This window comes from Dendropsophus ebraccatus, chromosome 10 (genome assembly GCF_027789765.1).
Source record: "Dendropsophus ebraccatus isolate aDenEbr1 chromosome 10, aDenEbr1.pat, whole genome shotgun sequence".
Classification (NCBI taxonomy): Eukaryota; Metazoa; Chordata; class Amphibia; order Anura; family Hylidae; genus Dendropsophus; species Dendropsophus ebraccatus.
In genome coordinates, this window is record NC_091463.1 from 104,688,234 (window position 1) to 104,714,617 (window position 26,384).

The window sequence follows — 26,384 nt, forward strand, 5'->3', positions numbered from 1 at the left end:
ATAGGGTACCATGGGTGGGGGAGGGCAGCAACTTAAAGGGGTACTCAGAAGAAAAATAATGTTTATAAAATCAACTGGTGTCAGAAAGTTATATAGGCCTTAAAAATCTCCAGTCTCCCAGTACTTATCATCTGGTGTATGTCCTGCAGGAAGTGGTGTATTCTCTCCAGTCTGCACACTCCTTAATGGGGTTGTCTGGTAACAACAGGAAGGGATAATGTACTCACTCACCTAGCACACGGTAAGTACGGACTCTTTACTCATGCAGACTGAGAATACTGAGAAACATAAACATTTTACTGGCACACCCCATTACACAGGTAGTCACCCCCCCCCCCCCGGTACACCATGCACCCCCCATATTGTGCCCAGACAACTGTGCCCATCTGCTGCCATCTGTGCCACACTTGGCTAGGCTTCCGACTATGCAGCTGCCTCTACAGGGACAGGACAGCCAGGAACCAGCAGGGAACAAGGCCGGGCCGCCATCCCGCTGGGCACCTCTAGTGGGCGCTGCCTGGGCTGAGGTCATCCTCCCGATCCATGACAATGGGCTGCCCGTGTGCGGCCTCTCACCTTGCACAGGAAGCTGATATTGAAGCCCAGGGATTTGGCGTTCCTGGAGCCGGAGTTCATGTAGTTTCCCACCAGTAACACCAGCTCTAGGACTTTCTTGAAGCTCTCGCTCTTCTTCAGCTCCTCGCAGGCCAGCGTCACCGCAATGATATCCGGCTTGATGTTGCTTATGTGTTCATCAAAAGTCAACTTGAAGAAGATCCCGTTCAGACGCGGCCGCAGCATTTTCACTGTGCTCATCTGTAATAGGAAAAGACATGGAAGGTATTAATGGTGGGTGACGTAAAGACTCTGGGGTCATAGATATCTCCATCAGCCCCATCTGAGATGTGACCCCCCCCACCCCCACCCAATGTTTATTACCCCCCCACCTTATGTCTATGACCCCCCCACCTCATGTCTATGACCCCCCACCCCATGTCTAATAAACCCCCACCCCATGTTTATGACCCCCCCCACCGCATGTCTATGACCCCCCCACCCCATGTCTATTACACCCCCACCCCATGTCTATGACCCCCCACCCCATGTCTATGACCCCCACCCCGTGTCTATGCCCCCCACCCCATGTCTATGACCCCCCCACCCCATGTCTATGACCCCCGCACCCCATGTCTATTATAACCCCACTTCATCTCTATCACCCCCCACCCCATGTCTATGACCCCCCACCCCATGTCTATTACACCCCCACCTCATGTCTATTACACCCCCACCCCATGTCTATGACCCCCCCACCTCATGTCTATGACCCCCCACACCATGTCTATGACCCCCCACCCCATGTCTATTACACCCCCACCTCATGTCTATTACACCCCCACCCCATGTCTATGACCCCCCCACCTCATGTCTATGACCCCCCACACCATGTCTATTACACCCCCACCCCATGTCTATTACACCCCCACCCCATTTCTATGCCCCCCCATGTCTATTACACCCCCACCCCATGTCTATTACACCCCCACCTCATGTCTATGACCCCCCACCCCATATCTATGACCCCCCCACCTCATGTCTATGACCCCCCCACCCCATGTCTATTACACCCCCACCTCATGTCTATGACCCCCCACCCCATATCTATGACCCCCCCACCCCATGTCTATTACACCCCCACCTCATGTCTATGACCCCCCACCCCATATCTATGACCCCCCCCACCTCATGTCTATGACCCCCCACCCCATGTCTATTACACCCCATATCTATGCTTCCCCACCTCATGTCTATTACCCCCGTACCCCATGTCTATTACACCCCCACCTCATGTCTATGACCCCCGTACCCCATGTCTATTACACCCCCACCTCATGTCTATTACACACCATGTCTATGACCCCCCACCCCATGTCTATGCTTCCCCACCCCATGTCTATTACACCCCCACCCCATGTCTATTACACCCCCACTCCATGTCTATGACCGCCCCACCCCATGTCTATTACACCCCCACCCCATGTCTATGACCCCCGCACCCCATGTCTATACCCCCCCACCCCATGTCTATTACACCCCCACCTCATGTCTATTATACCCCACCCCATGTCTATGACCGCCCCACCTCATGTCTATTACACCCCCACCCCATGTCTATTACACCCCCACCCCATGTATATTACACCCCCACCCCATGTCTATCACTCCCCACCTCATGTCTATCACCCCCACCCCATGTCTATTACACCCCCACCCCATGTCTATTACACCCCCACCTCATGTCTATTACACCCCCACCCCATGTCTATTACACCCCCACCCCATGTCTATTACACCCCCACCCCATGTCTATCACTCCCCACCTCATGTCTATGACCCCCCACCCCATGTCTATCACCCCCACCTCATGTCTATGACCCCCCCACCCCATGTCTATTATACCCCACCTCATGTCTATTATACCCCACCCCATGTCTATGACCGCCCCACCTCATGTCTATTACACCCCCACCCCATGTCTATTACACCCCCACCCCATGTCTATGCTTCCCCACCTCATGTCTATTACACCCCCACCCCATGTATATTACACCCCCACCCCATGTCTATCACTCCCCACCTCATGTCTATGACCCCCCACCCCATGTCTATTACACCCCCACCCCATGTCTATCACTCCCCACCTCATGTCTTTGACCCCCCACCTCATGTCTATTACACCCCCACTCCATGTCTATGCTTCCCCACCTCATGTCTATTACACCCCCACCCCATGTCTATTACACCGCCACCCCATGTCTATTACACCCCCACCCCATGTCTATTACACCCCCACCCCATGTCTATTACACCCCCACCTCATGTCTATTACACCCCCACCCCATGTCTATTACACCCCCACCCCATGTCTATTACACCCCCACCCCATGTCTGTGACCCCCCACCCCATGTCTATTACACCCCCACCCCATGTCTATTACACCCCCACCTCATGTCTATTACACCCCCACCCCATGTCTATTACACCCCCACCTCATGTCTATTACACCCCCACCCCATGTCTATTACACCCCCACCCCATGTCTATGACCACCACCACCTCCCTGTCCGGTTTCTCCTGACCCTTCCCCCCACCTCCTCAGCACACTCCTCTCCTGCTGGGGCCCTGCTCCTCTTGTTATCCATCTCTATCCTCTGAGCCTTCCTCTTCCTCCATCACCGTACTACAGAAGAGTTTGGGGACAGAACAATTTGGGGCAGATAGGAAGATGGACACAAGACAAATAGCTCTGGGCAGGTTGGATATTGTCCATCATACGCGGGTCGTATAGTCAGGGGCTGCACTATATGGAGATCATTATTCTTCTGAAGAACCAAGGACGTCCACCCCTAGAGGTGACTCCACAATGGAGACGTTTCCTCGGACAAGGATAAGAAAGAACGTTATGTATCCACGTTAGTGAAGAAAACCTATAGAATTACAGAGCGTATAGAAACCTATAGAATTACAGAGTGTATAGAAAAGCCTATAGAATTACATAGCGTATAGAAAACCCTATAGAATTACATAGCGTATAGAAAACCCTATAGAATTACATAGCGTATAGAAAACCCTATAGAATTACAGAGCGTATAGAAAACCCTATAGAATTATATAGTGTATAGAAAACCCTATAGAATTACTGTACATAGTGTATAGAAACCTATAGAATTACAAAGTGTATAGAAAACCCTATAGAATTACATAGTGTATAGAAACCTATAGAATTACATAGTGTATAGAAACCTATAGAATTACAGAGTGTATAGAAACCTATAGAATTACAGAGTGTATAGAAACCTATAGAATTACATAGTGTATAGAAACCTATAGAATTACATAGTGTATAGAAAATCCTATAGAATTACATAGTGTATAGAAACCTATAGAATTACATAGTGTATAGAAAACCCTATAGAATTACATAGTGTATAGAAACCTATAGAATTACACAGTGTATAGAAAACCCTATAGAATTACACAGTGTATAGAAAACCTATAGAATTACAGAGTGTATAGAAACCTATAGAATTACACAGTGTATAGAAAACCCTATAGAATTACAGAGTGTATAGAAAACCTATAGAATTACATAGTGTATAGAAAACCTATAGAATTACATAGTGAAGAGACCAATTACATTTATATTAATCCTAAAGAATTATATTCTATTCTTTTTCCAGAATATTCTATTGTTTGGTTTCTCATTTACTTTTTTTCGTGTCTAATGTCGTTGCCGCCATCTTGTTATTGGTCACTCTCTATGTTTGAGGCCAAGGTCAGGCTGATCTATAGGTAACGGTCAGTCCTGAGCGCAGACACTATGACTCCCGCTGTCTGTACACCACGTTGCCTTCCCCCCCTCCACCTGTTACTCATCCTCGTCTACCGGATTTCAGCAGGTGGAGAAGAAACTGCAAGGTTAATGTATAAATGAGGGCGTAAAGCGCCGGTATCCTGTAATTAGAGAGAGTGCGGGGCTTGGCACGATTTACGCCGCTCTTTAACGCTATAACCGGTGGGAGCGGCTATATACACAATCACTGGGCATTTAGTGTAATTATACACCAAACCGAGCGGTTACACGGCGAAACGTCCAACTACGCTAAACTCCGCCCTCTAAGATGTGATATCGGAAAAGGGAGAACTGGTGAGGAAAAACAGAGAAGAGACATGGAAGATGGGAGAAAGTCAGGACACAGCCGTCCCCACCATCACAGCCCGAAGACGTGTTATATGTGTCAGCCCACACGTGTCACTGTAGTGGAGCCATGCCGGGCCGCATGAGTAACTGTAGCGGAGCCATGCCGGGCCACATGTATCACTGTAGCGGAGCCATGTCAGCCCACACGTATCACTGTAACGGAGCCGTGCCGGGCCACACGTATCACTGTAACGGAGCTGTGCCGGGCCACACGTATCACTGTAGCAGAGCTGTGTCAGCCCACACGTATCACTGTAGCAGAGCTGTGTCAGCCCACACGTATCACTGTAGCAGAGCTGTGTCAGCCCACACGTATCACTGTAGCAGAGCCATGTCAGCCCACACGTATCACTGTAACGGAGCTGTGCCGGGCCACACGTATCACTGTAGCAGAGCTGTGTCAGCCCACACGTATCACTGTAACGAAGCCATGTCAGCCCACACGTGTCATTGTAGCGGAGCCGTGTCGGCCCATGTGTGTCACTGTAGCAGAGCCATGTCAGCCCACACGTGTCATTGTAGCGGAGCCGTGTCGGCCCATATGTGTCACTGTAGCGGAGCCATGTCAGCCCACACGTGTCACTGTAGCGGAGCCGTGGCGGCCCTAACATATAACTGTAGCAGAGCCTGTCTTATGACACACTGCTCAATACTCAATGGTTCTAGAAAGGGTAAACTAGGAATGGGAATTGTGATGGGTTATGGGAGCTGTTACTGGTTGCTAGGGGAATTGTGATGGGTTATGGGAGCTGTGACTGGTTGCTAGGAGAATTGTGATGGGTTATGGGAGCTGTGACTGGTTGCTAGGGGAATTGTGATGGGTTATGGGAGCTGTGACTGGTTGCTAGGAGAATTGTGATGGGTTATGGGAGCTGTGACTGGTTGCTAGGGGAATTGTGATGGGTTATGGGAGCTGTGACTGGTTGCTAGGGGAATTGTGATGGGTTATGGGAGCTGTAACTGGTTGCTAGGGGAATTGTGATGGGTTATGGGAGCTGTGACTGGTTGCTAGGAGAATTGTGATGGGTTATGGGAGCTGTGACTGGTTGCTAGGAGAATTGTGATGGGTTATGGGAGCTGTGACTGGTTGCTAGGGGAATTGTTATGGGAGCTGTGACTGGTTGCTAGGAGAATTGTGATGGGTTATGGGAGCTGTGACTGGTTGCTAGGAGAATTGTGATGGGTTATGGGAGATGTGACTGGTTGCTAGGAGAATTGTGATGGGTTATGGGAGCTGTGACTGGTTGCTAGGAGAATTGTGATGGGTTATGGGAGCTGTGACTGGTTGCTAGGGGAATTGTGATGGGTTATGGGAGCTGTGACTGGTTGCTAGGGGAATTGTGATGGGTTATGGGAGCTGTGACTGGTTGCTAGGGGAATTGTTATGGGAGCTGTGACTGGTTGCTAGGAGAATTGTGATGGGTTATGGGAGCTGTGACTGGTTGCTAGGAGAATTGTGATGGGTTACCATCTCACATGGGTTGATAAATCGGGGCCAATGTATGACATCCTACCGTGTGATACTGTCTAATCTTACATCTACACCTAATCATGTGTGATACTGCACTGCTGAGCTCTTGTATCTAATCCTATGTGTGATACTGTCTGATAAGCTTGTACCACTTAGTGTATCTAAGCATATGTTGTTTGATACTGTGCTGTATAAATGTATCTCGGTCTGTCAGGTGCGGTATTGTTCCCTGAACTGATATAGCAAAACTTACATGATAGAGTCTGCTAAAGCACTGTATCTAATCCTAGAAAGTGTCTATCTCGTGTGATACTATCTGCTGAGCTTGAGTATCTAAGCCTATTCTGCATAATGCAATATGCAAAGCCTGTGTGATACTGTTCCCTGAGCTGCTGTATCTAATCCTATGTTATGTTATACTGTCTGCTGAGGCTATTATACTGTCTGCTAAGTAATGTATCTAAGCCTCTCATGTGATACTGCCTTATGAGCTGCTGTATCTAAGCCTGTCCTGTGTATCTATAGGGGGCCTGTCTACATGGAATGAATCTCCTGGTTCTCTTTTCGCGGTGATGCGGTTGCTAATATGGCCGCCGCTCTTTCCGGTTGCCATGGTGATGTCTGGAGTTTGAGGACTTTTATTTTAATCCTCAGAAATATAAGGAGCTCTCAAAAAAATAAGCTCCAGGCGTTTCGTACTTAGGACAAAAAGAGGAATTGGCCGATCTGAATGAAGTCTTTGATATAGGGGCGGCAAAGGGATTATAAACATGATGGGAGGCATACGAAAACATGCGGGATCCACGCACCGCGGCAAAACCGCTCACCGATGCTGGCCACCGCTCCCTCCATGGAAAAGCTGTATGACCGCAAGGAGAACATGACGTCCAGGATCCACGCACCGCGGCAAAACCGCTCACCGGTGCTGCAGATCGCTCCCTCCATGAAAAAGCTGTATGATCACAAGGAGAACACGACGTCCAGGATCCACGCACCGCGGCAAAACCGCTCACCGGTGCTGGCCACCGCTCCCTCCATGTAAGAACTGTAGGACCACAAGAAAAACATGGCGTCCAGGATCCATGCACCGTGGCAAACTTTCTCACCGGTGCTGGCCACCGGTCCCTCCATGTAAGAGCTGTACAACCACAAGGAGAACACGACGTCCAGGATCCATGCACCACGGCAAAACCGCTCACCGGTGTCTTAACAGGAAACCCTGACGAGCTAACCTGAAAACAAGGACTTTATATTATCTGTACTGCACCTTTAAGTGGCTGCAAAGTAAAGTTACCTGTTCTGAAGTGGTCTCTGAATCCTTTTGTTTGTGTCTCGCACCATCACACCGTTATATGGGGTAATAGGAACACCTCATTGGGGGGTGGAGGGGTGGTGTCGGTCCGCCTGGCAAACTGCAGGAGAACAGCCTCACCCACAAATATGCTGCCGAACTGCAGGGGCCCATGCCCCCCTCCCCCATGGTACTGTCATACTGCATGAGCCCATGCCCCCCCCTCCCCCATGGTACTGTCATACTGCAGGAGCCCATGCCCCCCTCCCCCATGGTACTGTCATACTGAAGGAGCCCATGCCCCCCTCCCCCATGGTACTGTCATACTGAAGGAGCCCATGCCCCCCTCCCCCATGGTACTGTCATACTGCATGAGCCCATGCCCCCCTCCGCCATGGTACTGTCATACTGAAGGAGCCCATGCCCCCCTCCCCCATGGTACTGTCATACTGCAGGAGCCCATGCCCCCCTCCCCCATGGTACTGTCATACTGAAGGAGCCCATGCCCCCCTCCCCCATGGTACTGTCATACTGAAGGAGCCCATGCCCCCCTCCCCCATGGTACTGTCATACTGCATGAGCCCATGCCCCCCTCCGCCATGGTACTGTCATACTGTAGGAGCCCAGGCCCCCCCCCCTCCCCCATGGCACTGTCATACTGCATGAGCCCATGCCCCCCCTCCCCCATGGTACTGTCATACTGTAGGAGCCCATGCCCCCCCCTCCCATGGCACTGTCATACTGCAGGAGCCCATGCCCCCCCCTCCCCCATGGTACTGTCATACTGTAGGAGCCCATGCCCCCCTCCCCCATGGTACTGTCATACTGCAGGAGCCCATGCCCCCCCCTCCCATGGCACTGTCATACTGTAGGAGCCCATGCCCCCCCTCCCCCATGGCACTGTCATACTGTAGGAGCCCATGCCCCCCCCTCCCATGGCACTGTCATACTGTAGGAGCCCATGCCCCCCTCCCCCATGGTACTGTCATACTGTAGGAGCCCATGCCCCCCCCTCCCCCATGGTACTGTCATACTGCAGGAGCCCATGCCCCCCCCTCCCATGGCACTGTCATACTGTAGGAGCCCATGCCCCCCCTCCCCCATGGCACTGTCATACTGTAGGAGCCCATGCCCCCCCCCTCCCCCATGGCACTGTCATACTGCAGGAGCCCATGCCCCCCCTCCTTCATGGTACTGTCATACTGTAGGAGCCCATGCCCCCCCTCCCCCATGGTACTGTCATACTGTAGGAGCCCATGCCCCCCCTCTCCCCCATGGTACTGTCATACTGTAGGAGCCCATGCCCCCCCTCCGCCATGGTACTGTCATACTGTAGGAGCCCATGCCCCCCCTCCCCCATGGTACTGTCATACTGCAGGAGCCCATGCCCCCCTCCCCCATGGCACTGTCATACTGCAGGAGCCCATGCCCCCCCCCTCCTTCATGGTACTGTCATACTGTAGGAGCCCATGCCCCCCCTCCCCCATGGTACTGTCATACTGTAGGAGCCCATGCCCCCCCTCCCCCATGGTACTGTCATACTGTAGGAGCCCATGCCCCCCCTCCGCCATGGTACTGTCATACTGTAGGAGCCCATGCCCCCCCTCCCCCCATGGTACTGTCATACTGCAGGAGCCCATGCCCCCCTCCCCCATGGTACTGTCATACTGCATGAGCGCATGCCCCCCTCCCCCATGGTACTGTCATACTGTAGGAGCCCATGCCCCCCCTCTCCCATGGCACTGTCATACTGCAGGAGCCCATGCCCCCCCCCTCCCCCATGGCACTGTCATACTGCAGGAGCCCATGCCCCCCCTCCTTCATGGTACTGTCATACTGTAGGAGCCCATGCCCCCCCTCCCCCATGGTACTGTCATACTGTAGGAGCCCATGCCCCCCCTCCCCCATGGTACTGTCATACTGTAGGAGCCCATGCCCCCCCTCCGCCATGGTACTGTCATACTGTAGGAGCCCATGCCCCCCCTCCCCCATGGTACTGTCATACTGTAGGAGCCCATGCCCCCCCCTCCCCCATGGTACTGTCATACTGTAGGAGCCCATGCCCCCCTCCCCCATGGTACTGTCATACTGCATGAGCGCATGCCCCCCTCCCCCATGGTACTGTCATACTGTAGGAGCCCATGCCCCCCCTCCCCCATGGTACTGTCATACTGTAGGAGCCCATGCCCCCCCTACCCCATGGTACTGTCATACTGTAGGAGCCCATGCCCCCCCTCCCCCATGGTACTGTCATACTGCAGGAGCCCATGCCCCCCCTCCCCCCTGGTACTGTCATACTGTAGGAGCCCATGCCCCCCTCCGCCATGGTACTGTCATACTGTAGGAGTCCATGCCCCCCCTCCCCCATGGTACTGTCATACTGTAGGAGCCCATGCCCCCCTCCCCCATGGTACTGTCATACTGCATGAGCGCATGCCCCCCGCCCCCATGGTACGGTCATACGGTAGGAGCCCATGCCCCCCCTCCCCCATGGTACTGTCATACTGTAGGAGCCCATGCCCCCCCTCCCCCATGGTACTGTCATACTGTAGGAGCCCATGCCCCCCCTCCCCCATGGTACTGTCATACTGCAGGAGCCCATGCCCCCCCCTCCCCCATGGTACTGTCATACTGTAGGAGCCCATGCCCCCCCCTCCCCCATGGTACTGTCATACTGTAGGAGCCCATGCCCCCCCTCCCCCATGGTACTGTCATACTGTAGGAGCCCATGCCCCCCCTCCCCCATGGTACTGTCATACTGCATGAGCCCATGCCCCCCTCCCCCATGGTACTGTCATACTGCATGAGCTCATGCCCCCCTCCCCCATGGTACTGTCATACTGTAGGAGCCCATGCCCCCCCTCCCCCATGGTACTGTCATACTGTAGGAGCCCATGCCCCCCCTCCCCCATGGTACTGTCATACTGTAGGAGCCCATGCCCCCCCCTCCCCCATGGTACTGTCATACTGTAGGAGCCCATGCCCCCCCCTCCCCCATGGTACTGTCATACTGTAGGAGCCCATGCCCCCCTCCCCCATGGTACTGTCATACTGTAGGAGCCCATGCCCCCCCCCTCCCCCATGGTACTGTCATACTGCATGAGCCCATGCCCCCCTCCCCCATGGTACTGTCATACTGTAGGAGCCCATGCCCCCCCCCTCCCCCATGGTACTGTCATACTGTAGGAGCCCATGCCCCCCCCTCCCCCATGGTACTGTCATACTGTAGGAGCCCATGCCCCCCCCTCCCCCATGGTACTGTCATACTGTAGGAGCCTCTACTAAAGTGTTAACATAAAATTAGCAAAAATCTCTAGGTTTCAAATCTTCACAATTTGCACAATTTCTGATTGCTGTCAGTGAAAGATTACAGCCTTATAGAGCTGATATGTCTCCCTAACAAGGGTTTACTACAGTCCTGCCCATTTTACTACAGTCCTGCCCGGTTTACTACAGTCCTGCCCGATTTACTACAGTCCTGCCCGGTTTACTACAGTCCTGCCCGGTTTACCACAGTCCTGCCCGGTTTTCCACAGTCCTGCTTAGTTTACCACAGTCCTGCCCGGTTTACCACAGTCCTGCCCGGTTTACCACAGTCCTGCCCGGTTTTCCACAGTCCTGCCCGGTTTTCCACAGTCCTGCTTAGTTTACCACAGTCCTGCCCGGTTTACCACAGTCCTGCCCGGTTTTCCACAGTCCTGCCCGGTTTTCCACAGTTCTGCTTAGTTTACCACAGTCCTGCCCGGTTTTCCACAGTCCTGCCCGGTTTTCCACAGTCCTGCTTAGTTTACCACAGTCCTGCCCGGTTTACCACAGTCCTGCCCGGTTTTCCACAGTCCTGCCCGGTTTTCCACAGTCCTGCCCAGTTTTCCACAGTCCTGCCCGGTTTACCACAGTCCTGCTTAGTTTACCACAGTCCTGCCCGGTTTACCACAGTCCTGCCCGATTTACCACAGTCCTGCCTGGTTTTCCACAGTCCTGCCCAGTTTACCACAGTCCTGCCCAGTTTTCCACAGTCCTGCCCGGTTTTCCACAGTCCTGCCCGGTTTACCACAGTCCTGCCCAGTTTTCCACAGTCCTGCCCGGTTTTCCACAGTCCTGCCCGGTTTACTACAGTCCTGCCCGGTTTACCACAGTCCTGCTTGGTTTTCCATAGTCCACAGTCCTACCCAGTTTACCACAGTCCTGCCCGGTTTTCCATAGTCCTGCCAGGTTTACCACAGTCCTGCCCAGTTTACCACAGTCCTGCCCGATTTACCACAGTCCTGCCCGGTTTTCCACAGTCCTGCCCAGTTTACCACAGTCCTGCCCAGTTTTCCACAGTCCTGCCCAGTTTTCCACAGTCCTGCCCGGTTTTCCACAGTCCTGCCCGGTTTACTACAGTCCTGCCCGGTTTACCACAGTCCTGCTTGGTTTTCCATAGTCCACAGTCCTGCCCAGTTTACCACAGTCCTGCCCGGTTTTCCATAGTCCTGCCAGGTTTACCACAGTCCTGCCCAGTTTTCCACAGTCCTGCCCAGTTTTCCACAGTCCTGCCCAGTTTTCCACAGTCCTGCCCGGTTTTCCACAGTCCTGCCCGGTTTACCACAGTCCTGCCCGGTTTTCCACAGTCCTGCCCGGTTTTCGACAGTCCTGCCCGGTTTACCACAGTCCTGCCCAGTTTTCCACAGTCCTGCCCGGTTTTCCACAGTCCTGCCCGGTTTACTACAGTCCTGCCCGGTTTTCCACAGTCCTGCTTAGTTTACCACAGTCCTGCCCGGTTTACCACAGTCCTGCCCGGTTTGCCACAGTCCTGCCCGGTTTTCCACAGTCCTGCCCAGTTTTCCACAGTCCTGCCCGGTTTACCACAGTCCTGCCCGATTTACCACAGTCCTGCCCGGTTTACCACAGTCCTGCCCGGTTTGCCACAGTCCTGCCCGGTTTACCACAGTCCTGCTTAGTTTACCACAGTCCTGCCCGGTTTACCACAGTCCTGCCCAGTTTACCACAGTCCTGCCCGATTTACCACAGTCCTGCCTGGTTTTCCACAGTCCTGCCCAGTTTACCACAGTCCTGCCCAGTTTTCCACAGTCCTGCCCGGTTTACCACAGTCCTGCCCAGTTTTCCACAGTCCTGCCCGGTTTTCCACAGTCCTGCCCGGTTTACTACAGTCCTGCCCGGTTTACCACAGTCCTGCTTGGTTTTCCATAGTCCACAGTCCTGCCCAGTTTACCACAGTCCTGCCCGGTTTTCCATAGTCCTGCCAGGTTTACCACAGTCCTGCCCAGTTTACCACAGTCCTGCCCGATTTACCACAGTCCTGCCCGGTTTTCCACAGTCCTGCCCGGTTTTCCACAGTCCTGCCCAGTTTTCCACAGTCCTGCCCAGTTTTCCACAGTCCTGCCCAGTTTACCACAGTCCTGCCCGGTTTTCCATAGTCCTGCCAGGTTTACCACAGTCCTGCCCGGTTTACCACAGTCCTGCCCGATTTACCACAGTCCTGCCCGATTTACCACAGTCCTGCCCGGTTTTCCACAGTCCTGCCCAGTTTACCACAGTCCTGCCCAGTTTTCCACAGTCCTGCCCAGTTTTCCACAGTCCTGCCCGGTTTTCCACAGTCCTGCCCGGTTTACCACAGTCCTGCCCAGTTTTCCACAGTCCTGCCCGGTTTTCGACTGTCCTGCCCGGTTTACCACAGTCCTGCCCAGTTTTCCACAGTCCTGCCCGGTTTTCCACAGTCCTGCCCGGTTTACTACAGTCCTGCCCGGTTTACCACAGTCCTGCTTGGTTTTCCATAGTCCACAGTCCTGCCCAGTTTACCACAGTCCTGCTTAGTTTTCCACAGTCCTGCCCGGTTTACCACAGTCCTGCCCGGTTTGCCACAGTCCTGCCCGGTTTACCACAGTCCTGCTTAGTTTACCACAGTCCTGCCCGGTTTTCCACAGTCCTGCCCGGTTTTCCACAGTCCTGCCCGGTTTTCCACAGTCCTGCCCGGTTTTCCACAGTCCTGCCCGGTTTACTACAGTCCTGCCCGGTTTACCACAGTCCTGCTTGGTTTTCCATAGTCCACAGACCTGCCCGGTTTACCACAGTCCTGCTTGGTTTTCCATAGTCCACAGTCCTGCCCAGTTTACCACAGTCCTGCCCGGTTTTCCATAGTCCTGCCAGGTTTTCCACAGTCCTGCCCAGTTTACCACAGTCCTGCCCGGTTTTCCATAGTCCTGCCAGGTTTACCACAGTCCTGCCCAGTTTGAACACAGGGGCCGAGAAGTTTCACCTCCAGATAGACTTTATTTGCACTGACACACTGTAGCAAACAACCAGCACAGGAGAGATTTGTGCTGCAGGTTTTTCAGGTGTGTTTCTGCACTGGTTCTTTCCATTGTTCTGAACAGCAGCCACTGTTACTTTTTATTAGCTTTTCAGTCTCCTTCCCCCAGTTCTCAGCTTCTGTAGTAAGTACTAGGTCCGTACAGGTTACAGTTTTTATTCACTGACTGCAAGCAGTGATACGGAAAGCAATGAGAAACTAGCTTCCAAAATCTATAAAAACTTGCAGAATGTTAAATAATCCGTTACAGCCAAAAAATCTGAACCTCTATCTGATATTATGAGCAAAACCCGACGCCAAGCACAACGTCCGACTCCATCCGGCGCCGCTCACTCCTGCAATAAACAGCAATGAAGACAGATTATGTGTTGACCTGTTGGTGACAATCATTGTTTCAAGAAATTAAGTTATGGAGAGCGAAGTCTTATCGCTGCTCTCAGCTTGACAAATGTCTCCCCAAATTGTAATGTGCTTAATGTTAGGGGGGCAAAGAGTAAATTGTCGCCTCAGGCGGAGGATCGGAGAAGGACCGGAAAAAGCTGCAGAAGGTCAAAGTGTCTCCAAAATGAGTTGTGTGTGGCACGCCGGCAAGGGTTCCGCTCCTCGGAATACAAAATATTAAATTATGATAATAAATGAAACGCTTGGATGCATCGGCACGGCTGCTAATGACTGACTGATGCATTGTCATGTGGTGGATGGGGGGGGGGGGAGAAGTGCGACTCACACTAGGAGATAACTCAGGGAAAGTTCCAGAAGTCAGACAGAGGACACAGCAGAGTCTCCCAAAAATAAGGGGGCGATCCATATCAACTGATTGCTGCCATAGCTACAAGAAGGGAGGAGCCCAGCATTGCTGCCATGGATGAGCCCCAGCAGGGACAGCAGCGACCCATTGGGGCCCCGGCATTGCTGCCATAGATGAGCCCTAGCAGGGACAGCAGTGACCCATTGGGGCCCCGGCATTGCTGCCATAGATGAGCCCTAGCAGGGACAGCAGTGACCCATTGGGGCCCCGGCATTGCTGCCATAGATGAGCCCTAGCAGGAACAGCAGTGACCCATTGGGGCCCCGGCATTGCTGCCATAGATGAGCCCTAGCAGGGACAGCAGCGACCCATTGGGGCCCCGGCATTGCTGCCATAGATGAGCCCCAGCAGGGACAGCAGTGACCCATTGGGGCCCCGGCATTGCTGCTATAGATGAGCCCCAGCAGGGACAGCAGTGACCCATTGGGGCCCCGGCATTGCTGCCATAGATGAGCCCCAGCAGGGACAGCAGTGACCCATTGGGGCCCCGGCATTGCTGCTATAGATGAGCCCCAGCAGGGACAGCAGTGACCCATTGGGGCCCCGGCATTGCTGCCATAGATGAGCCCTAGCAGGGACATCATTGGGGCCCCGGCTTTGCTGCCATAGATGAGCCCCAGCAGGGACAGCAGTGACCCATTGGGGCCCCGGCATTGCTGCTATAGATGAGCCCCAGCAGGGACAGCAGTGACCCATTGGGGCCCCGGCATTGCTGCCATAGATGAGCCCTAGCAGGGACATCATTGGGGCCCGGCATTGCTGCCATAGATGAGCCCCAGCAGGGACAGCAGTGACCCATTGGGGCCCCGGCATTGCTGCTATAGATGAGCCCCAGCAGGGACAGCAGTGACAACATTGGGGCCCCGGCATTGCTGCTATAGATGAGCTCCAGCAGGGACAGCAGTGACCCATTGGGGCCCCGGCATTGCTGCTATAGATGAGCCCCAGCAGGGACAGCAGTGACCCATTGGGGCCCCGGCATTGCTGCCATAGATGAGCCCTAGCAGGGACATCATTGGGGCCCCGGCATTGCTGCTGTAGATGAGCTCCAGCAGGGACAGCAGTGACAACATTGGGGCCCCGGCATTGCTGCTGTAGATGAGCTCCAGCAGGGACAGCAGTGACCCATTGGGGCCCCGGCATTGCTGCTGTAGATGAGCTCCAGCAGGGACAAGGTTCAGGGACAGGGAAGAATCTATGAAGCAAGGAGAAATCCCTGGAGGAAGTTATAGATTTTGTGACTCTGGTTCCTCCAGGGTGCAGAACAGGAGCAGGCTCCTCCCTTCATGGTACCGCCCACGCTTAGGGGAGGCCCAGCCGTGCACCACATTGGCATAAACTTTTCAGGGCTCCTCCTAGTGGCAAACATAATAGAGAGAAGCTCTAAAAGCAGCATATGGGTCTCCTACTATAAAGATGGGTTTTACTACTGAGAACAGAAGGTTGCTTGACAAGATAGATAGATAGATAGATAGATAGATAGATAGATAGATAGGAGATAGATAGATAGATAGATAGATAGATAGATAGATAGATAGGAGATAGATAGATAGATAGATAGATAGATAGGAGATAGATAGGAGATAGATAGATAGATAGATAGATAGATAGATAGATAGATAGATAGATAGATAGATAGATAGATAGGAGATAGATAGATAGATAGATAGGAGATAGATAGATAGATAGATAGATAGATAGATAGGAGATAGATAGATAGATAGATAGATAGATAGATAGATAGATAGATAGATAGATAGGAGATAGATAGGAGATAGATAGATAGATAGATAGGAGATAGATAGATAGATAGATAGATAGATAGATAGATAGATAGATAGATAGATAGGAGATAGATAGGAGATAGATAGATAGATGATAGATAGATAGATAGATAGATAGATAGATAGATAGATAGATAGATAGGAGATAGATAGATAGATAGATAGATAGATAGGAGATAGATAGGAGATAGATAGATAGATAGATAGATAGATAGATAGATAGATAGATAGGAGATAGATAGGAGATAGATAGAGAGATAGATAGATAGATAGATAGATAGATAGATAGATAGATAGATAGATAGATAGGAGATAGATAGGAGATAGATAGATAGATAGATAGGAGATAGATAGGAGATAGATAGAGAGATAGATAGATAGATAGATAGATAGATAGATAGATAGATAGATAGATAGATAGGAGATAGATAGGAGATAGATAGATAGATAGATAGATAGATAGATAGATAGATAAGAGATAGATAGATAGATAGATAGATAGATAGATAGATAGATAGGAGATAGATAAATAGATAGATAGATAGGAGATAGATAGATAGATAGGAGATAGATAGGAGATAGATAGATAGATAGATAGATAGGAGATAGATAGATAGATAGGAGATAGATAGATAGATAGATAGATAGATAGATAGATAGATAGATAGATAGATAGGAGATAGATAGGAGATAGATAGGAGATAGATAGATAGATAGATAGATAGATAGATAGATAGATAGATAGGAGATAGATAGATAGATAGGAAATAGATAGATAGGAGATAGATAGATAGATAGATAGATAGATAGATAGATAGATAGATAGGAGATAGATAGATAGATAGGAGATAGATAGATAGATAGATAGATAGATAGATAGATAGATAGATAGATATGAGATAGATAGATAGATAGATAGATAGGAGATAGATAGATAGATAGATAGATAGATAGATAGATAGATAGATAGTGATAGATAGATAGGAGATAGATAGATAGATAGATAGATAGATAGATAGATAGGAGATAGATAGATAGATAGATAGATAGATAGATAGATAGATAGATAGATAGATAGGAGATAGATAGATCACAATGGGCAATAAGAACTTCTTTTCTTACTTCTGGAAGCTTCTCTCTCACACTGTAACGACTCCCCAGCTGGACAATTACCGCCTCCTCCCCATAAAGTCGTCTATAAAACGTTGTTTAGCTATAAGAGTCTTCATTTCCCGCTTCGGCGGGGGAATTTTACCGCGCTGCGAGGTCACCGTACTCTGCTTGTTTCTTGGTATTAAAAATGTCTTTGTGGTCAGGATCCCATTCTCTTATATCAAAGTCGTCCATCACAGCAATGCGATTATACCGCCACCTGATATGAGGTCTCACCGTGTCTGCGCTGAGGCCGGATCCCGTCCATGGATGTGTGTGTCATATAGACCGCCCTTATAGCAGCTAGGGGCCCCGCAGAGTGGGGGCCCGGCTCATACTGACCCCCATCCTATAGTGATCCTTATAGCAGCTAGGGGCCCCGCAGAGTGGGGGCCCGGCTCATACTGACCCCCATCCTATAGTGATCCTTATAGCAGCTAGGGGCCCCGCAGAGTGGGGGCCCGGCTCATACTGACCCCCATCCTATAGTGATCCTTATAACAGCTAGGGGCCCCGCAGAGTGGGGGCCCGGCTCATACTGACCCCCATCCTATAGTGATCCTTATAGCAGCTAGGGGCCCGCAGAGTGGGGGCCCGGCTCATACTGAGCCTCATCCTATAATGATCCCTATAGCAGCTAGGGGCCCTGCAGATTGGGGGGCCCAGCTCATACTGACCCCCATCCTATAATGATCCCTATAGCAGCTAGGGGCCCTGCAGATTGGGGGGCCCAGCTCATACTGACCCCCATCCTATAATGATGCTCATAGCAGCTAGGGGCCCCGCAGAGTGGAGGGCCCGGCTCATACTGAGCCCCATCCTATAATGATCCCTATAGCAGCTAGGGGCCCTGCAGATTGGGGGGCCCAGCTCATACGGCGCCCATCCTATAATGATCCCTATAGCAGCTAGGGGCCCTGCAGATTGGGGGGCCCAGCTCATACGGCGCCCATCCTATAATGATCCCTATAGCAGCTAGGGGCCCCGCAGAGTGTAGGGCCCGGCTCATAATGACCCCCATTGTATAATGATCCCTATAGCAGCTAGGGGCCCTGCAGAGTGGAGGGCCCGGCTCACACTGACACCCATCCTATAATCATCCCTATAGCATCATCCACCACCATGCCTGAGGATCCCCCAATCCTCTGCCAACGAACACTGGACCCTCTTATCCACTGATCATGGGATCAATGATCAGCAGCACAATTACATCTATTGTGATTATCACTATGGGGTCCCCTATATATTACACTGGGCTGCAATGTGACTTTACAGAAATATTTACTGGATCCTTGAGTGTCAATTTTATCAGGATCAGCAGCCATGCACCCAGGAGCCGGATCAGCAGCCGTGCACCCAGGAGCAGGATCAGCAGCCGTGCACCCAGGAGCAGGATCAGCAGCCGTGCACCCAGGAGCAGGATCAGCAGCCGTGCACCCAGGAGCCGGATCAGCAGCCGTGCACCCAGGAGCCGGATCAGCAGCCGTGCACCCTAGGAGCAGGATCAGCAGCCGTGCACCCAGGAGCAGGATCAGCAGCAGCCGTGCACCCAGGAGCCGGATCAGCAGCCGTGCACCCTAGGAGCAGGATCAGCAGCCGTGCACCCAGGAGCAGGATCAGCAGCCGTGCACCCAGGAGCAGGATCAGCAGCAGCCGTGCACCCAGGAGCAGGATCAGCAGCAGCCGTGCACTTAGGAGCAGGATCAGCAGTCGTGCACCCAGGAGCAGGATCAGCAGCCGTGCACCCAGGAGCCGGATCAGCAGCCGTGCACCCTGGAGCAGGATCAGCAGCAGCCGTGCACTTAGGAGCAGGATCAGCAGCCGTGCACCCAGGAGCAGGATCAGCAGCCGTGCACCCAGGAGCAGGATCAGCAGCCGTGCACCCTGGGAGCAGGATCAGCAGCCGTGCACCCTGGGAGCAGAATCAGCAGCCGTGCACCCAGGAGCAGGATCAGCAGCCGTGCACCCAGGAGCAGGATCAGCAGCCGTGCACCCTGGGAGCAGGATCAGCAGCCGTGCACCCAGGAGCAGGATCAGCAGCCGTGCACCCAGGAGCAGGATCAGCAGCCGTGCACCCAGGAGCAGGATCAGCAGCTGTGCACCCAGGAGCAGGATCAGCAGCCGTGCACCCTGGGAGCAGGATCAGCAGCCGTGCACCCTGGGAGCAGGATCAGCAGCCGTGCACCCTGGGAGCAGGATCAGCAGCCGTGCACCCAGGAGCAGGATCAGCAGCCGTGCACCCAGGAGCAGGATCAGCAGCCGTGCACCCAGGAGCAGGATCAGCAGCCGTGCACCCAGGAGCAGGATCAGCAGCCGTGCACCCAGGAGCAGGATCAGCAGCCGCTGTGCACCCAGGAGCAGGATCAGCAGCCGTGCACCCAGGAGCAGGATCAGCAGCCGTGCACCCTGGGAGCAGGATCAGCAGCCGTGCACCCAGGAGCAGGATCAGCAGCCGTGCACCCTGGGAGCAGGATCAGCAGCCGTGCACCCTGGGAGCAGGATCAGCAGCCGTGCACCCAGGAGCAGGATCAGCAGCCGCTGTGCACCCAGGAGCAGGATCAGCAGCCGTGCACCCAGGAGCAGGATCAGCAGCCGTGCACCCTGGGAGCCTTGTCCTGTGCTCGGACTTTCTGGGACTGAGGTCGGATTCGCTTACGTTGCACAAAACTTAGAAGAACTTTTTTATTATTTATGGGGAACCTTCCACTGCATCCGGGAGCGGCTGTTGTGTAACTCGGACATTTTTTTTTAATTGGGGACGATCGTCGCCTCGTCTGAAAGTAGGAGACGCATTATTGTGCAAACGCGGTGATAGATCGCAGCACTTAGCTTTAATTATCCCCTTATTTATTTTTAATTCCGCTCTTCAAAGCTGAATTGCAGTTTTCCTTATTGCTCATTAGTATCCATTCATGTCGATGGCCATTAGTGAGCAATAACCACCGCCACGCGTCGCTCTATACCACAATCTGACTTCAATGTGTTAATTGCGCCACTTACGTGCTATCAATTTCTAGACCGTTGTGTGGAGGTAATTTAATAATCTCCCAAGTAGTTTCCTCACAAACGTAAATACCGAACACGATACCTGCCCCCCCCCCTCCCCTCAGTCATCCACCTATAGCGCCAAAGATACAACTACGGGCAACCAGGAGTACAAGATATACATATATACTCCACTAGGGAGGTAGGAAAATAGACAGATAGATAGGAGATAGATAGATAGGAGATAGATAGATAGATAGATAGATAGATAGGAGATAGATAGATAGGAGATAGATAGATAGATAGATAGATAGATAGATTGGAGATAGATAGATAGGAGATAGATAGATAGATAGATAGATAGATAGATAGATAGATAGATAGATAGATAGGAGATAGATAGATAGATAGATAGATAGATAGATAGGAGATAGAAAGATAGATAGGAGATAGATAGATAGATAGATAGATAGATAGATAGATAGATAGATAGGAGATAGATAGGAGATAGATAGGAGATAGATACATAGATAGGAGATAGATAGATAGATAGGAGATAGATAGATAGATAGATAGATACATAGATAGATAGATAGGAGATAGATAGGAGATAGATAGATAGATAGATAGATAGATAGTAGATATATAGATAGGAGATAGATAGATAGATAGCTAGATAGATAGATAGGAGATAGATAGATAGATAGATAGGGGATAGATAGATAGATAGGAGATAGATAGATAGATAGATAGATAGATAGATAGATAGATGATAGATAGATAGATAGATAGATAGATAGATAGATAGATAGATAGATAGATAGGAGATAGATGGATAGGAGATAGATAGATAGATAGATAGATAGATAGATAGATAGATAGATAGATAGTAGATAGATAGATAGGAGATAGATAGATAGATAGATAGATAGATAGGAGATAGATAGATAGATAGATAGATAGGAGATAGATGGATAGGAGATAGATAGATAGATAGATAGATAGATAGATAGATAGATAGATAGATAGATAGGAGATAGATAGGAGATAGATAGATAGATAGATAGATAGATAGATAGATAGATAGATAGATAGGAGATAGATAGATAGAGATAGGAGAAAGGCCGCACTTCCGAATCCAAGCAGCGGGTGCTGTACAGAGTAAGTCCCTTGGCTAGGGATCCCAATAGATACAAAACGAAGTTCCGCAGCACACCAGCGTAAGGTGAAAAAAGTTGGTATTTATTGCATGTGGCAAAAAATAACAGAGAGGATGCATGCTTGATAACGGCCTTGTGAGAAGGCAGAAACGTTGCATCCTCTCTGTTATTTTTTGCCACATGCAATAAATACCAACTTTTTTCACCTTACGCTGGTGTGCTGCGGAACTTCGTTTTGTAGATAGATAGATAGATAGATAGATAGATAGATAGATAGATAGATAGATAGGAGATATATAGGAGATAGATAGATAGATAGATAGATAGATAGATAGATAGATAGGAGATAGATAGGAGATAGATAGATAGATAGATAGATAGATAGATAGATAGGAGATATATAGGAGATAGATAGATAGATAGGAGATAGATAGATAGGAGATAGATAGATAGGAGATAGATAGATAGATAGATAGATAGATAGATAGGAGATAGATAGATAGGAGATAGATAGATAGGAGATAGATAGGAGATAGATAGATAGATAGATAATAGATAGATAGATAGATAGGAGATAGATAGATAGATAGGAGATAGATAGATAGATAGATAGATAGATAGATAGATAGATAGATAGGAGATAGATAGGAGATAGATAGGAGATAGATAGAAGATAGATAGATAGATAGATAGGAGATAGATAGATAGATAGATAGATAGATAGATAGATAGATAGATAGGAGATATATAGGAGATAGATAGATAGATAGATAGATAGATAGATAGATAGATAGGAGATAGATAGGAGATAGATAGAAGATAGATAGATAGATAGATAGGAGATAGATAGATAGATAGATAGATAGATAGATAGATAGATAGGAGATATATAGGAGATAGATAGATAGATAGATAGATAGATAGATAGATAGATAGATAGGAGATAGATAGATAGATAGATAGATAGATAGATAGGAGATAGAAAGATAGATAGATAGATAGATAGATAGATAGGAGATAGATAGATAGATAGATAGGGGATAGATAGAAGATAGATAGATAGGAGATAGATAGATAGATAGATAGATAGATAGATAGATAGGAGATAGATAGGAGATAGATAGATAGATAGATAGATAGATAGATAGATAGGAGATAGATAGATAGATAGGAGATAGATAGATAGATAGATAGATAGATAGATAGGAGATAGATAGATAGATAGATAGATAGGAGATAGATAGATAGATAGATAGATAGATAGATAGATAGGAGATAGATAGATAGATAGATAGATAGATAGATAGATAGATAGGAGATAGATAGATAGGAGATAGATAGATAGATAGATAGATAGATAGATAGATAGGAGATAGATAGATAGATAGATAGATAGATAGATAGATAGGAGATAGATAGATAGATAGATAGATAGATAGATAGGAGATAGATAGATAGATAGGAGATAGATAGATAGATAGATAGATAGATAGATAGATAGATAGATAGGAGATAGATAGATAGATAGATAGGAGATAGATAGATAGATAGGAGATAGATAGATAGATAGATAGATAGGAGATATATAGATAGATAGATAGATAGATAGATAGATAGATAGGAGATAGATAGATAGATAGATAGATAGGAGATAGATAGGAGATATATAGATAGATAGATAGATAGATAGATAGATAGATAGATAGATAGGAGATAGATAGAAGATAGATAGATAGATAGATAGATAGATAGATAGATAGATAGATAGATAGGAGATAGTTCAATAATCTGAGGAAAAGCCTTGGATAACATGGCGCACACACTGACCCCATACCGGACTGACATGGTGGAGCCCCATTGTTTCTATGGTTTGCGGCAGGAATGTCCGGCACAAGCTGCACCAGTCCTGATAGCGGCTTCATACATTTTGTATTATTAATATTATTTTCTTGGGTGTTACACCGGTCTCTGCGTCTGGCCGTTCTCTGATAAATAATATTACTGGGAGGCATGGGGCCGTTCTCACTTGCACCAATGTAAGTAGTTACTATAATGGGAAAATCAATACACAATTGAAATGTCTTTCTTTTTATTCGCTCTGACAGATGAGGCGGCCGGCTGAATGATTGCTCTGGTCTGGGTACATACCACTACTCCAAACTGCTCCGGCTCACACAGCTCCTCGTACTCACTCCTCAGCTGGGACAGCAAATTCAGCTCCTTCTGCTCCGGAAGGTTCTTTATAAGGTTCTGCAAGATAAAGAAATACAAGAATTACAGGAGGCCACAGCTACATCCAGCCCCTGAATATCTATCTATCTATCTATCTATCTATCTATCTATCTATCTATCTATCTATCTATCTATCTATCTATCTATCTCCTATCTATCTATCTATCTATCTATCTCCTATCTATCCCCTATCTATCTATCTATCTCCTATCTATCTATCTATCTATCTATCTATCTATCTATCTATCTATCTATCTATCTATCTCCTATCTATCTATCTATCTCCCTCCTATCTATCTATCTCCTATCTATCTATCTATCTCCTATCTATCTATCTATCTATCTATCTATCTATCTATCTATCTCCTATCTATCTCCTATCTATCTATCTATCTCCTATCTATCTATCTCCTATCTATCTCCTATCTATCCCCTATCTATCTATCTATTTATCTATCTATCTATCTATCTATCTATCTATCTATCTATCTATCTATCTATCTCCTATCTATCTATCTCCTATCTATCTATCTCCTATCTATCTATCTCCTATCTATCTATCTATCTCCTATCTATCTATCTATCTATCTATCTCCTATCTATCTCCTATCTATCTCCTATCTATCTCCTATCTATCTATCTATCTCCTATCTATCTATCTCCTATCTATCTCCTATCTATCTCCTATCTATCTATCTATCTATCTATCTATCTATCTATCTATCTATCTCCTATCTATCTATCTATCTCCTATCTGTCTATCTATCTATCTATCTCCTATCTGTCTGTCTCCTATCTGTCTGTCTCCTGTCTGTCTGTCTCCTATCTGTCTGTCTCCTATCTGTCTGTCTCCTATCTGTCTGTCTCCTATCTGTCTGTCTCCTGTCTGTCTGTCTGTCTCCTGTCTGTCTGTCTCCTATCTATCTGTCTGTCTGTCTCCTGTCTGTCTGTCTGTCTGTCTCCTGTCTCTCTGTCCGTCTCTCTGTCCGTCTCTCTCGGCCATATGCCTATACCCCGGCGGTGCCTCCTTGTGCGCAGTATTATTCGGGCAGTATACACAGAGGGCACATTGGAATCCGCTGACAGTCAGCACTCCGCAGCATTACGGACGGTTACAGAAACACAAACCATTAAGATTTTGGCAATTATTTTATAACATTCCTAAAAACTTTATTTTCTTTAAATGTTAATTGCGTTCTTAAAGGTTAGTTAAGTGATGCTGGTGATCCGGGGTGCCCTTTTACTTCTTGCCAAATGATAACCTTTCTTTTATACTTCCAAACTGGGGACATTAACCCTGTGAAGAGAGGAGGCGGCAACAAGGCGTATACTGCACCTATATGGAGATGTAGCAGAGCTGGGCCCCACCGAGCACCATATACTGCACCTATATGGAGATGTAGCAGAGCTGGGCCCCACCGAGCACCGTATACTGCACCTATATGGAGATGTAGCAGAGCTGGGCCCCACCGAGCACCGTATACTGCACCTATATGGAGATGTAGCAGAGCCGGGCCCCACCGAGCACCGCATACTGCACCTATATGGAGATGTAGCAGAGCCGGGCCCCACCGAGCACCGTATACTGCACCTATATGGAGATGTAGTAGAGCTGGGCCCCACCGAGCACCAAATACTGCACCTATATGGAGATGTAGCAGAGCCGGGCCCCACCGAGCACCGTATACTGCACCTATATGGAGATGTAGCAGAGCCGGGCCCCACCGAGCACCGCATACTGCACCTATATGGAGATGTAGCAGAGCCGGGCCCCACCCAGCACCATATACTGCACCTATATGGAGATGTAGCAGAGCCGGGCCCTACCGAGCACCGTATACTGCACCTATATGGAGATGTAGCAGAGCCGGGCCCCACTGAGCACCGTATACTGCACCTATATGGAGATGTAGCAGAGCCGGGCCCCACTGAGCACCATATACTGCACCTATATGGAGATGTAGCAGAGCCGGGCCCCACCGAGCACCGTATACTGCACCTATATGGAGATGTAGCAGAGCTGGGCCCCACCGAGCACCAAATACTGCACCTATATGGAGATGTAGCACGGCCGGGCCCCACCGAGCACCGTATACTGCACCTATATGGAGATGTAGCAGAGCCGGGCCCCACCGAGCACCGTATACTGCACCTATATGGAGATGTAGCAGAGCTGGGCCCCACCTAGCACCGTATACTGCACCTATATGGAGATGTAGCAGAGCCGGTCCCCACCGAGCACCGCATACTGCACCTATATGGAGATGTAGCAGAGCCGGGCCCCACCGAGCACCGCATACTGCACCTATATGGAGATGTAGCAGAGCCGGGCCCCACCCAGCACCGCATACTGCACCTATATGGAGATGTAGCAGAGCCGGGCCCCACCGAGCACCGCATACTGCACCTATATGGAGATGTAGCAGAG

At 49.7% G+C, this 26,384-nt stretch overlaps 1 protein-coding gene across 5 annotated transcripts in view; it reads right to left on the reverse strand.

Moving 5' to 3' along the window:
* DIAPH2 (diaphanous related formin 2) overlaps nt 1–26,384 on the reverse strand; it is a 984,664-nt gene that overhangs the window by 441,821 nt on the left and 516,459 nt on the right. For all 5 annotated transcript variants that reach the window (XM_069985741.1, XM_069985740.1, XM_069985739.1 and 2 more), the window contains 2 exons: nt 23,873–23,974; nt 577–816 (listed from right to left, as the gene is read on the reverse strand). In XM_069985741.1, the coding sequence (XP_069841842.1) occupies nt 577–816; nt 23,873–23,974 (342 nt within the window). The remainder of the gene's footprint in view (nt 1–576; nt 817–23,872; nt 23,975–26,384) is intronic.